Genomic DNA, 12,498 nt, shown 5'->3' on the forward strand with positions numbered 1-12,498 from the left:
GTGTTAATAAGTCAGTTGGGAGATACTTTCATGTGGAAGGGGCAGTAATGACAGGCAGTATCTGAGGCCCACGATCTTATGACTTAGCATTTCCGCCCACCAGTACTGAAGACTGAACCTAGGGCTTCAGACATACTAGGCAAGTACAGTCTACTTGCCTACTGAGCTACATCCAAGCCTTCAGACATGGCACTTTTAAAAAAGCAGCTGGGGACAGTGGGCTGATAACTTGCTGCTTAAGGCCAACTTTGTCCTGCTTGCAAGCACCCCATAAGGAACCTGTTCACAAAAGAGACTTATTGAACACTCTATGAAACACATAAATCTCAGGAAGATCAGTAACTAGGCCTATGCATCCTGTTTGTATATTACCATAAGGATAAGGAGAGTCGGATGGGGATAAGAGAATGAAGTTCCCTCTTCTCGTGGGTCCCCGACTGGCCTGAGGACTCACAGTGAATGCCCAGGAGCAGGGAGAGATTAGGGTCGTGGCCTTGGGCCCTCTGGGTCACAATGCTGCAGACGGCCTGCAAATCTTGAAGGCAACTGGCCAACTCCTGGTATAGCTCAACTGCCAGCTGGGCTGTGTCTGGTGAAGATGGGGACCCTGGCTGGGCCTGGCGCAGCTGTTCCTGCAGCGTCAGATTCTTCTCAATCAGATCCTGGTTTTGCACGGAGAGCTGAGCAGATAGATGGGTAAACACATTAACCCAGGTTCAGGAAAAGGCAGAGTGTCTGCATTTATGTGGAGGTATAGATTTATGTATGTGGAGGTAAGGGTACGAGTCATAGGCGATGACCCCTTCCCACTACTAACTAGCTTAGCACCCCTGCCCCCACCTCCTACGGGCAGGCTGGACCCACAGGGATCCAGCACTGGAGAGGAAGTTGTTCCTCAGCAGCCTCTGAGTCATCAGCCTCCAGGTTTCTGTCCAGGAACTAGAGAAGAAGATCCTGCCCTAGGAACTCTATCTGAAGCCAGTCCCTCAGCCAACTCTGTTAGCCAAGCTATTAGAGATGGCCTAACGTGAACAGTGAAATCTGAGGAGACACTGGTTTCAATCTCTCCCTGTCACCCTGACAAAAATGGCTACCAGCCAGCCTGATCACAGGCTATCAGAGGGATAAGAGGGGCAAATAAGATAATATGACAGTAGCCACTGGGTGTGCAGCTGGGGAAGGTAGAGACTGAAAGACAAAGAACTGAAGGTGTCCTGCCTTTTCAAACCCTCAGCTCAGTGGAGACAGGCTTCACTACACAGACCAGCTATTCATGCATACCCTTGGCTCTTTCCCTCCCTGTTTCTGACAGCCTAATCACCCTTTCTCCTCCCTTCCTACCTTTATTGTTTTAAAGATTCTGAAGTTTTTTTCTAGCCCCTCCCCTACACCCCCACTAAATCACGTGACAATCCTAGCTCTGGGAGACTCCTTCCTAGGTACTTGACACTTGGTGGCCCTCTACTGACAGCTCTGTTGACTGCATTAGGAAACCAAACCATCAGTTTTATTAAAACACTCCCTCCCCAAACCCACAGACTTGTGGCTGTGAGAAGACAAAAGGGAGAGAGAATGACTTCCACAACTGAAAGGCATTTCTGGGTAATATGGCCAGGAATAATAATAAAGGTTTAGGGTCTTTAATGTAAAGAATGAAGCAATGTATCTTCCCATTCCTTTGCTCAAACATCTCAGCAGGCACCTCTCCAATGCTGGGGTTCTTATAGGGGCAGGGTTAGGTAATGTACACAGAGAAGTCAGGTTTGTGGAGGCTGTACCAAGGGGCATGGCCAGTGCTACTCACCTCTTTCACAGCTATGCGCAGCTGCTGCAGGGCTGTCTCCCTCCGCTGGGCCTCCTCTCTCAGAGCCTGGCTTGTTCCATCTTCTTGAGCTAGTTCTTGCTCTAGGCTCTGAATTCCACAGCAAGTCAGAAAACACCCAGGAGTAACAAATCGGTTCAGATCATATCATCTCTGGCCTGGACTATTACAGGAAGTCCTACCCTACTCACACACTGCTGCTGAGATTGTTATTACTATCATTTTTCCTGGTAGTGGGGATAGTGGGGCACTCTACCACTGACTACACCTTTGGACACCCCTCTTCTTTTTGGTACCAGGGACTGAACCCAAGAGCGCTCACCACTGAGCCACATCCCTAATCCTTTTTATTTTTTATTTGGAGACAGGATGTCACTAAGATACTTAGAGCCTCAATAAATTGCTGAGGCTGGCCTTGAACTTGCGACCCTCTTGCCTCAACCTCCAAGATGCTGGGATTATAGGCATATGCCACCACACCCAACCCACCCCCTTTTTTGAGAAGAATTTAAATTGCCCAGGCTGGTCTGGAATTTGTAATCCCCCTGCCTCAGCCTCCAGTATCCCTGGGATTACAGGCATGTGCCACCACACCCAATTGATATTTTAGAGTAGATCTCATCTATGACTTCCCATTTAAACCCTTAACTGCCACTGATCACATATGAATCTGAGGCCAGCTTCTCAGGAGGGTGTACCAGGACATTTGACTCCTCTATTTATCTTCCTATCCCTAACTCTTTTTTACCAACTCTACACAGCCTTCACTCCAGCCACACTGAATCACTAGTCTTCATCTAAAGGCTCCAGCTCCAAGGCCTCTGCTCACTCCTCTTCTCCTTTGTTCAGACTGCTCTTCTACTTTGCCTGTCACTCTACAGAGCCTCCAAGGCATATCTGAGCCTTCTTCACTGTGCAAATTAGATCCAACTAAACTTAATCCCACCCTGTTATGTGCATGGCTCACGTGTATATCCATTTAATATTCTGGTTGCTGTATACACAAATCTTCCCTTATTTGAATGTAACTTTTTTTTTTTGTACTGATAACTGAACCCAGAGGAACTACACTACTGAGTCACATCCCCAAGTCCTTTTAATTTTTTGAGACAGGGTCTCACACTAAGTTGCTAAGAACTTTGCTAAATTGCCTCGATTTTGTGATCCTCCCATCACAAGTTGCTGGGATTACAAGTGTGAACCACTATGCCTGGCTGACGGTAACTTTTTTGAATGCAGAGAATGTGCCATTCAGTTGAATTCAATGTTCATTAAGCATTTACTGTGACAAACACTGGGGATACTGAAAAGAATACCAAACCGTCCCTCTCTTTTTCTTTTTTCTTTTGAGGGGGTGGTCAGAGAGCAGGGGCAGTAGTAGGGATTGAACCCAGGGCACTTTACCACCAGGTTGCACCCACCATTTGAAAACTTTTTTTTCTTTTTTTATTGTACATTATATCTGTTCATAATGATGGGAATTATTGCTATATATTCATATATGCACACAATATAACAATATAAGTTGGTCAATATCATTCCCCAGCAAAAAGGATTTTATTTTGAGACAGGGTCTCACTAAATTGTTCAGGCTGGCCTCCAACTTGGGATCCTACTACCTTAGCCTCCTGAGTTGCTAGGATTATAGGCTGGTGCTACCACACCCGCCAAAGAATCCCTATAAGCTAACAGTTGGATATCCCGAATCAGTATGAAATGCTTTTGACAGACAGAAAGAGGCAAGAGAGCACACTCACAGGTATCTAATCTGGTGAGTATTCTGTGTGTGCATGTGTTGGGGGGTGATTAAGGTCATAGGGAGGAGATACTTTTTATCTTCTTGTCTCATCCTATTCATTTCAGTTCTCCCTGCTTCATTTTGCACCTGATTTGAGCAGATATTTTTTAAAATTGTAGATTGACATAATACCTTTACCTTATTTATTTTTATGTGGTGCTGAGGATCGAACCCAGTGCCTCACGCATGCTAGGCAAGTGTCCACCACTGAGCCACAATCCCAGCCCCTTGAACAGATATTTGAAGTGAAAAAAGCTACATCCTCAGTCCTTTTTATTTTGTGACAAAGCCTTGCTAAATTGCCCAGTCTGGCTCTGAACTTGTGATCCTCCTGTCTCAGACTCCTGAGTCACTAGGATTATATGTGTATACCACTATGTCCAGCAATTTCACCATTTTATAGTAATAAAAACATAACTACCAAGGCTCATGACCATGAAATATCCAAGATAACCATGATAAACCCACCTTATTCTAATAAATTCACCTGACATTTTAATCTGCCTGCATTTTCTCATGTTAGGTAAATGTATCATCTAAAATGCTGGCTTAGGGCTGGGGATGTAGCTCAGAGGAAAAGCATATGTTTAACATGTGAGGCCCTGGGTTCAATTCCCAGCATGATAAAATAAAATAAAAATTAAAAATTAAATATTTGGCTTCTTCAACTTTTTGAAATTTCAGGGTTCTAGGAAACCTACTTGGAGAGCCTTAAAAACCCTAGTAGGGGGCGCTGGGGCTGTAGCTCAGTGGCAGAGTGCTTGCCTAGCACGCATGAGGCACTGGATTCAATTCTCACACCACATTAAAAAAATAAATAAAATAAAGGCAGGCTGTCCGCCTATAACTACAAGAAATTAAAAACAACAAAACAAAAAAACCCTAGTAGGGGGCTAGGAGTCATGGCTCAGTGGTAAAGCGCTTGCCTAGCACATGTGAGGCACAGGGTTTGAGTCTCAGCACCGCATAAAGATCCACTGACAACTAAAAAAATATATATATATATTTTTAAAAAACCCTAATAGGGGGGTATAGCTCAATGGTAGAGAACTTGCATGTGTGAGTCCCTGGGTTACATCACCAGTACTAACACACACACACGACAAAAAACTAAATACCCTACTAAAAATCTGGCCTTTAAAATGGGTATATAGGGCTGGGATGTAGCTCAGTGGCAAAGTGTCTGCTTTGCATTTGCAAAGCCCTGGGTTCGACCCCCAGTTCCAAAAAAGACAAAAAAAAAAAAAAAAAAAAGAACCCCACCAAAAAAAGAAATAAGATTAAAATAAATAAATAAATAAATAAAAAATAAAATAAAATGGGTATATATGTTTACTAGGCTTCACTACCTCCTTAAGGACTTGAAAGTGGTAAGCTAATTAGACATAACCCAACCCAAACAAAAACAAAGGCAAAGACAAAGGGAGGACAGCAGCCATCAGTTGTTCCTCAGAGACAGTGCATTTCATGTGTTTGGTATAAAAACCTCTTTTAATGCTCAGCGTGGTGGTACACCCCTGTCATCCCAGGGGTTTAGGAGGCTGAGGCAGGAGGATCATGAGTTTAAAGACAACCTCAGCAATTCAGTGAGGCCCTAAGCAACTCAGTGAGACCTTGACTCTAAATAAAATACAAAAAAGAGCTGGGATGTAGCTCAGTAGTTAAACGCCCCTGGATTTACTCCCCAGTAACAAAAAATCGAAACAAAAAACCTCTCTTTAGGCATCCAAAGAGGACCTGAGTGAACTTGCTTTGCTCAGGATCTCTTAGAAAACCTAATTAGGGACACTCCCGCTCTGGTCCAAAATAGAAACCAGGAGCTGTCTTTGGTTCTTCCCTAATTCTTCAACCCCCCACACTCTGTCAGTCACTGAATCCTTCTAAAAGTCAATTAAGTCTGTCCCCTCATATCTCCTCCTTGTTATGCTGCCTTATGCCACATTTACCCATCACCTTTCTAGAATTTCTGCAGTAGTTCCCTGGCTGTGCCTCCTTCTATGCTGCCAATCTTCCATACTTTGAGTTGCAGCCTAACTACATCATACCCCTAAAATGGAGCAATGGATTTCTATCACCTACCTAAATAATAAAAGCTAACATAGACAAGGCCTTCCCATAGCCTGGAACTTTCAAATCTTCTCTTACCATCTTAAAGTGAACAGTCATGTGCTGTGTAATGGACTATACACACCTGTAGTCTGTGTAAGTATACTCTATGATGTTTGCATAATGATTAAGTCAAAATGAATCCCCCCAGCCTGTTATTAAGCAGTCCATGACTACTTTAACAATATCAAACTGCTAACAGGTCCATGTTCAAGCCATGCCTGTTTCATGCCTCCATGTTCCCACTCATGCTGTTCCTCTTGGAATTCTAGTACCATCCTACCCAGCTTCTCTTCTCTACCTGGTTAACTCCTACTCATCCTTCAAAGCTCATGATCTCCAGAAATCTTTCTGTTACATCACCGCCTCCCACTGACTCTTCTGTACTTGCTCCCCAAATACTGGGCTGAAACTCCTGTCTCATCTGTCTGTTCTTCCAACAAGACTGTATGCTCAAAAGCAGTGACTAGGTTTCATTCTTTTGTATCATCAACACTAAGCAAATCACATGGCAGAGAACAGAGTGCCCCAAGGACCCCTGTTTACCTGTATTTGTGAGCACAACTGATCGATCTTCTGCTGTTGCTTCTCTACAATCTGAAAGGCAAAGTCACCAAGGAAGGCTGATGGTGAGATCAGAGGGCAAGGGACTGCACTAGGATCCGTGGTCTGGCTATCAGCCCCACTACCTATCATCCATTAATTTTGACCAGGGTGATGATTAGTTAGTTTTCCCCACAGAAACCCAACTCAGACTCCTGTGATTCCTATGCTCTGATTATACAGAGGTTTAGGTAGCAACATTATACAGTACTAGGGAAGCAGGGGACCCTCACCCTAATGACTACACTGGAATCAACTTCATACACTGTGGTTTTTTTGGAAAAGAACATAGCTAAAAATTCACTTTAATGAAGTCTGTCCTAAACAGGGCTGTGACAGTTGTTACTTTTAGTTTTGGTTACACTGACTATTCAAGGAGACTCTTCGCAATCTAAGCTTCCTGTCCTTTTAAGACTTTGGGTGTTCTCTGGACTATTTCTGGGTCTTCTTTTTTGCTGACCTGAAACCAGTCTCACCAGCAGGCCCCTGACTCCCTCTTCTCTTTTGAATTGAGAAGCCAAGTCACCCCACTAGTTAGAACTCTGTCCAATGCAAAGCAGTTCTGCATGGACCTGAGCCATGACTAAAGTGCCCCAAGCTTCAATGCACCATTCTGGTTCATCTAGTCTGGATGATGAGAGGCATGGCCCCCCTAACTTCTGCCTGTATGTCTGATGAGTAAAGTTCGCCTGTCGTAAGGATGAATGTCTAAAATGCAAACTTATTATGCAGGATAATTACTAAGAAGAGAGAAAAGCTTATAGTAGCAGATTCTAGGTGGCCCCAAAACCAGGAATTCAAGGTTACTTCCAAGTATACAATCTTCTCTTCCACCCAGCCTATCCCTCATTACAGCCTGAACACCCTTAGTCACCTTTTGGAGGGAATCACATTCTTTCTTCCTGGACTCCATTTCCACCTTGGAACCTTCTCCACTGGCTTCCTCCACAGACTGTTTATCTTGCAGGCTGAAATACAATGGCCTCTTCAACAATTCTGAAGTTAGAATCTAGATTGACTTCTGGTTCTGCTATTTATTGGGTGTATGGGCAAGATATTTACTCCAGTGCCTCCATGCCACAGTTAGGAATGGAAACTTAGGTCTGCTGTAATGTGGAGTGTCCCACATTGAAGCTACTCAATGTTGGTTCTCTTCCCTAGAGGCCAGAATCTATGTATTGTGCCATCAATTCTTTACTTGCTAAAGGCTCTTATATTCTTTGTTTTGATATTTGAAAAACAAACATGTATCACATATATTTACTCTAAAAAATTTGGAAAATATAAAATAACTTCTTTTTCTTTTTGGCAGTACTGGGGATTTCACCCAGGGCCTTGTTATGTGCTGGGTAAGCACTCTGCTATTGAACTAAGCTGGGTTGAGTTTTGTTTTATATTATATTGTACTGTATTTTATTTTATGACAGGAGCTTAAGTTACCCAGGCTGGCCTCAAACCTGTAACCCTCCTACTTCAAGCCTCCTGAGTAGCTGGGAATATAAGTATGTGTTACCACTCCCAGGACAAAAGAACTTTTTTCTTAGCACTTATATTCTGGGGAAGAGCCAACTTTGTCCTCTAACCTTGCTTATAACTCTGACCAATAGCCTTCTCAATAGATCCCTCACAATCACCTCAAGCATGGCTTGTCTGCTAAGATAAACAACAGGATCACTGTGGTTGAATATGGGATGGGAAATTCAATCCATCCATTAAAATTGGATTTAATCCAAGAGGCTGTTGAGACACAGCCATCACATTTTCAGAAATTGCTATTAATATGGAAGAGGCTTCCAAGACATGCTGGGAGCACATTATGGCTTCTTGTTTTGTTCTCCGAACCTGTCCTGGCAACTGAGAGCAATTCCCTAAGGGCTGAAGAGAAACAAAAGGTGCTTCTGGTAGCCTTGGCTTAAAAGTTTCCATATGTGGATAACCCCCCAGGATCTACTTTTGAAAATATACAGATATCTAGTTGCCTAGTTTCTTTCTAAAGTGTTTTTATTCATCCAGTTTATACCTACTCAAGATTATATGCCAGGCATTGGGTTCATTCTTCCCAAAGGTTACAATAAGCCCCCAATGCACTCCTTGCATCCACTACTCCATCCCAAAGACACATTCCCTTCCCATTAGCAGCTTTATTATTCACAATCTGAACAACATGAAGCTCAAAGGAATAAAGAGATTTGCACAGGCACTTATAGGTAGGTGAGTGGGGTAGCTAGCACCAGAACCTAGCTCTCTCCTCCATCCCTTGATTCCTTAGGGGTATTTACCTATGTCTAGTAGAGAATTCTGCTTCTTTCTGTCTCAGGCTTTCCAGTTGATCCTCCTTCTCTCTGCAGGCTGCCTGGGTCTCCTCCAGCAAACTCTCCAGCTCAGCTACTCTCTCTTGCAGCTCTGTGCTCTTCAACTCACAATCCTTAAGCTAAGAGACATGCTTGGGTCAATAAGCCAAAGAAGATATATATAAACTTAGATATGACTTCTTTGGGATTTTCCTCTTAGGAAGCTACAAGGGTAAGTACAGACAGTAGATAAGGAGAAAGTTACCTGCCTGGCCACCCCTATTTGCCCTGGGTGTGCCCAGACATTGCTGATACCTGCTGGCTCTGCTTCTGATGGTCTTCCAGTGTAGGCAGGTCAGCAAGGTAGCGCTCCAAGGTCTCAATACGCTGCTGCTTTTCTCTGTTCTGCTCTGATTCCTTCTGACATTTCTTTTTCAAATTATTGATATGTTTATCACGACCTTTGACCTACAGGGAAAAAATGTCAAGTCGATCTCTATTCACTCTTTTTAAAAATATTTTCTTAGTTGTCAATGGACTTTATTTATTTATATGCGGTGCTGAGAATCGAACCCAGTGCCTTACACATGCTAGGCAAGTGTTCTACCACTGAGCCACAACCCCAGCCCCTCTAATTATTATTATTTTTAATATTTTGCTTTTTAGTTGTAGTTGGACACAGTATCTTTATTTTATTTTTATGTGGTGCTGAGGATCCAACCCAGGGCCTCACACATGCTAGGCAAGTGCTCTACCACTGAGCCACAACTCCAGCCCTCCAGCCCCTCTATTCACTATTTTTTAAAAATATTTTTTTAGTTGTAGATGGACACATTATCTTTATTTATTTATTTTTATGTGGTGCTGAAGATTGAACCTAATACCTCACACGTGTGAGGCAGGCGCTATACCACTGAGCTACAGCCCTAGCCTCTCCATTCATTTTATTCTTATTTACTTTTTTAAGAAATGAGCATTCTTTTTTTAAAAATATTTCTTAGGTGTAGATGGACTCAACACAATGCCTTTATTTTTATGTGGTGCTGAGGATCAAACCCGGGTCCCGCCGGTGCTAGGCAAGCACTCTACCGATGAGCCACAATCCCAGCCCCGCCTCCATTCACTTTATTTAAAAATTTTTTTTTTAGTTGTAGTTGGCACAATATCTTCATTTTATTTATTTATTTTTATGTGGTATTGAGGATTGAACCCAGTACCTTACACGTTCGAGCAACAACCCCAGGCTCTCCATTCACTTTTATAGGACCCTGACCATTAACTTCTTCAAAGATACCTCTGTCTTTGCTGTTAGGGTCTATGCATATTGTTCTACTGCAACAAAGAGAGAAAGCTGCCAGGTGTGGTGGTGAACACCTGTAATTCCAGTGTTTTGGGAGGCTGAGGCAGGAGGATCGTGAATTCAAAGCTAGCCTCAGCAAAAAGTGAGGCACTAAGCAACCCAGCGAGACCCTGTTTCTAAATAAAATATAAAAAAGGGGTTGGGGATGTGGCTCAGTGGTTAAGAGCCCCTGGGTTTAATCACTAGTTCCAAAAAAGGAAGCTAATCAAACTTTGCAATTTTGGATTGGGGTATAAACTTTAGAGTTAACAAACCTAAAATTTGGAAATTAAGGACAGGGATGAGGCAGCTTTTAAATACTGGCAGTAACACTTCTGATGTATGATAAAGATTTTGGTAGGTTCTTAGAGGTAACCTCTAAGCCTCTGGAATATTTTGGAATAGGATGAGAGTTGTCTTTGTTAGAGGGCCAGAGCCCACCATGAATGAATTTATACTAATAAGATGACTCAGAATGGGGTTGGTCGCCAAAAAGATTGCATTTGAGTTTAACCTCCTGAAGGGAGAGGTAGTAGAGGGGTTGGGACCTACATAAAAAAACTCCAGTTAAAAACTTTAGACATTAAGCTTGGTGGGGCTTCCTGGTTGAAAGTAAGGATGTGCTGCTGGCAGAGTTAGGCATCCTGTTCTCTAGGATAGCACTGATTTCAAGACCCTCCCATAATTCACCTAATGTCATTCTTCATCTGGTCATTATTGAATTGTAATTTTTATAATAATCAGGCTAGGCACTGTGGTATGAGACCTGTTAGTCCCAACTACTTGGGAGGCTGAGGCAGGAGGATCACTTGAGCCTAGGAATTCAAGATCAACCCAGGCAATGTATTGAGACCCCATCTCAAAAACAAAAATAAGGGCTGGGGCTGTAGCTCAGTGGTAGAGTGTTTGCCTAGCACATGTGAGGCACTGGGTTCCATCTTCAGCACCATATAAAAATATAAATTTTTAAAAAACCAAGCCAACAAACAAAAAATACCCAACCTATATAGTACTTCCTAGAGTTCTAAAGTCTTTTTGTTGTTGTTTTTGTACCAGGAGCTGAATCTGGGGCACTTAACCACTGAGCAACATCCCCAGCCCTTTTAATTTTGTGACAGGGTCTTGCTAAGTTGCTTAGGGCCTCGCTAAATTGCTGAAGGTGGCTTTGAACTTGCAATCCTTCTGCCTCAGCCTCATAAACCGCTGGGATTACAGGCATGTGCCACCATGTCTGGCCTTCTGGGAGTCATTCTAGAGAGTTACTGAACCTGAAGGAATCACAGGAACATTTGCATTTGTAGCTAGTTGGTCATAATTATTGATAGCCTTGGGATCCCAGAATTGCAGCTGGCATCTGAAATAAGTACATCTTGTTGGAGACAGTACCCTTAAGCCTGTGGAGTGTGATGTTAACTTCAGATAGTCTATTTCAGAATTGAATTTCAGTAGTATATACAATTTCCCTGTTGATATACAACTAGTCTGGTGAGAAAGTTAATATACTCTTCCCTAAACACCACACAATATAAAACTAAACAGTCATCTGGAAGGGCTATTGAGACTAAAAACTCTGCTTTTTTTTGTGGGGGGGGGGGTGTAATCAGGGATTGAACTCAGGGGCATTTAACCACTGAGTCACATCCCCAACACTATTTTGTATTTTTTATTTAGAGTAGAGTCTCACTGAGTTGCTTAGCACCTCCTTTTTGCTGAGGCTGGCTTTGAACTTGTGATCCTCCTGCCTCAGTCTCCCTAGCTGCTGGGATTACAGGTGTGTGCCACCCTGCCCAGCTCTCAAGTCATTCTTAAGCACAATGAAGTTTGAGAAGTCAGGTATGGTGGCATGTGCCTATAGTACCAGCTACTCAGGAGGTATAGTACCAGCTACTCAGGAGGCAGAAGGATAACTTGAGTCCAGAAATTTGAGACTAGTCTAGACAATATAGTAAGATACTGTCTCAATTAAAAAAAAAAAAAAAAAAGTTTGAGAAGCACTGCTCTAGTTGATTGATTCAAGTGGTCCAGGACTAAACACTACCAGTCATTCTCCCCAATAACATGTGCTACAGAGCAAGGTGTGAACTGAAAGTACCAACAGAACCATAAAAGTACCAACAAAACTAAAAGATTTTAAATCACCTTCTCTAATGATAACCAATCTGATCTCCTAAGGCAATTCTAAGAGCACAGGCAGAAATAAACTCCCAAACCAGTGGCTCAGGTGAAATCTTTCTCTACTTTTTAGGTAGGGTAAGGAGAAACCAGTCTGAATGAAACCAATTTACCACAGGTATTTAAATGTCTTGCAACAGTGCCACCTAGTTGGGCGGCCACCTGGTTTTCCACCCAGGCCAGCTGGCAGCACATCACAACATGAGTATTATACGACTTTTCCTGATTGTGGTACTTTTGTGGAGGAGATGAAGCAAAAAGGAGGGGTTCCATTTCCAGTAGACAGATCCTATGTAAGAAGCCAATGAAAGGTCTCACCTAACTGGTTTTTCCTGGTTCCAGGAATGGAGGCCAAAAACAGCCTAAG

The 12,498-nt window shown here is 42.9% G+C and overlaps 1 protein-coding gene across 4 annotated transcripts in view; it reads right to left on the bottom strand.

Moving 5' to 3' along the window:
* Window positions 1-12,498, bottom strand: part of Cep85 (centrosomal protein 85) — a 35,278-nt gene that overhangs the window by 1,714 nt on the left and 21,066 nt on the right. For all 4 annotated transcript variants that reach the window (XM_046468687.2, XM_058571035.1, XM_058571036.1 and 1 more), the window contains 6 exons: window positions 8,936-9,088; window positions 8,609-8,760; window positions 7,204-7,297; window positions 6,273-6,323; window positions 1,805-1,912; window positions 455-680 (listed from right to left, as the gene is read on the bottom strand). In XM_046468687.2, the coding sequence (XP_046324643.1) occupies window positions 455-680; window positions 1,805-1,912; window positions 6,273-6,323; window positions 7,204-7,297; window positions 8,609-8,760; window positions 8,936-9,088 (784 nt within the window). The remainder of the gene's footprint in view (window positions 1-454; window positions 681-1,804; window positions 1,913-6,272; window positions 6,324-7,203; window positions 7,298-8,608; window positions 8,761-8,935; window positions 9,089-12,498) is intronic.

Source organism: Marmota monax, unplaced genomic scaffold (genome assembly GCF_021218885.2).
Source record: "Marmota monax isolate L192 unplaced genomic scaffold, Marmota_monax_Labrador192_F-V1.1 WCK01_AAM20220418_F8-fsc00008, whole genome shotgun sequence".
NCBI classification, from domain to species: Eukaryota; Metazoa; Chordata; class Mammalia; order Rodentia; family Sciuridae; genus Marmota; species Marmota monax.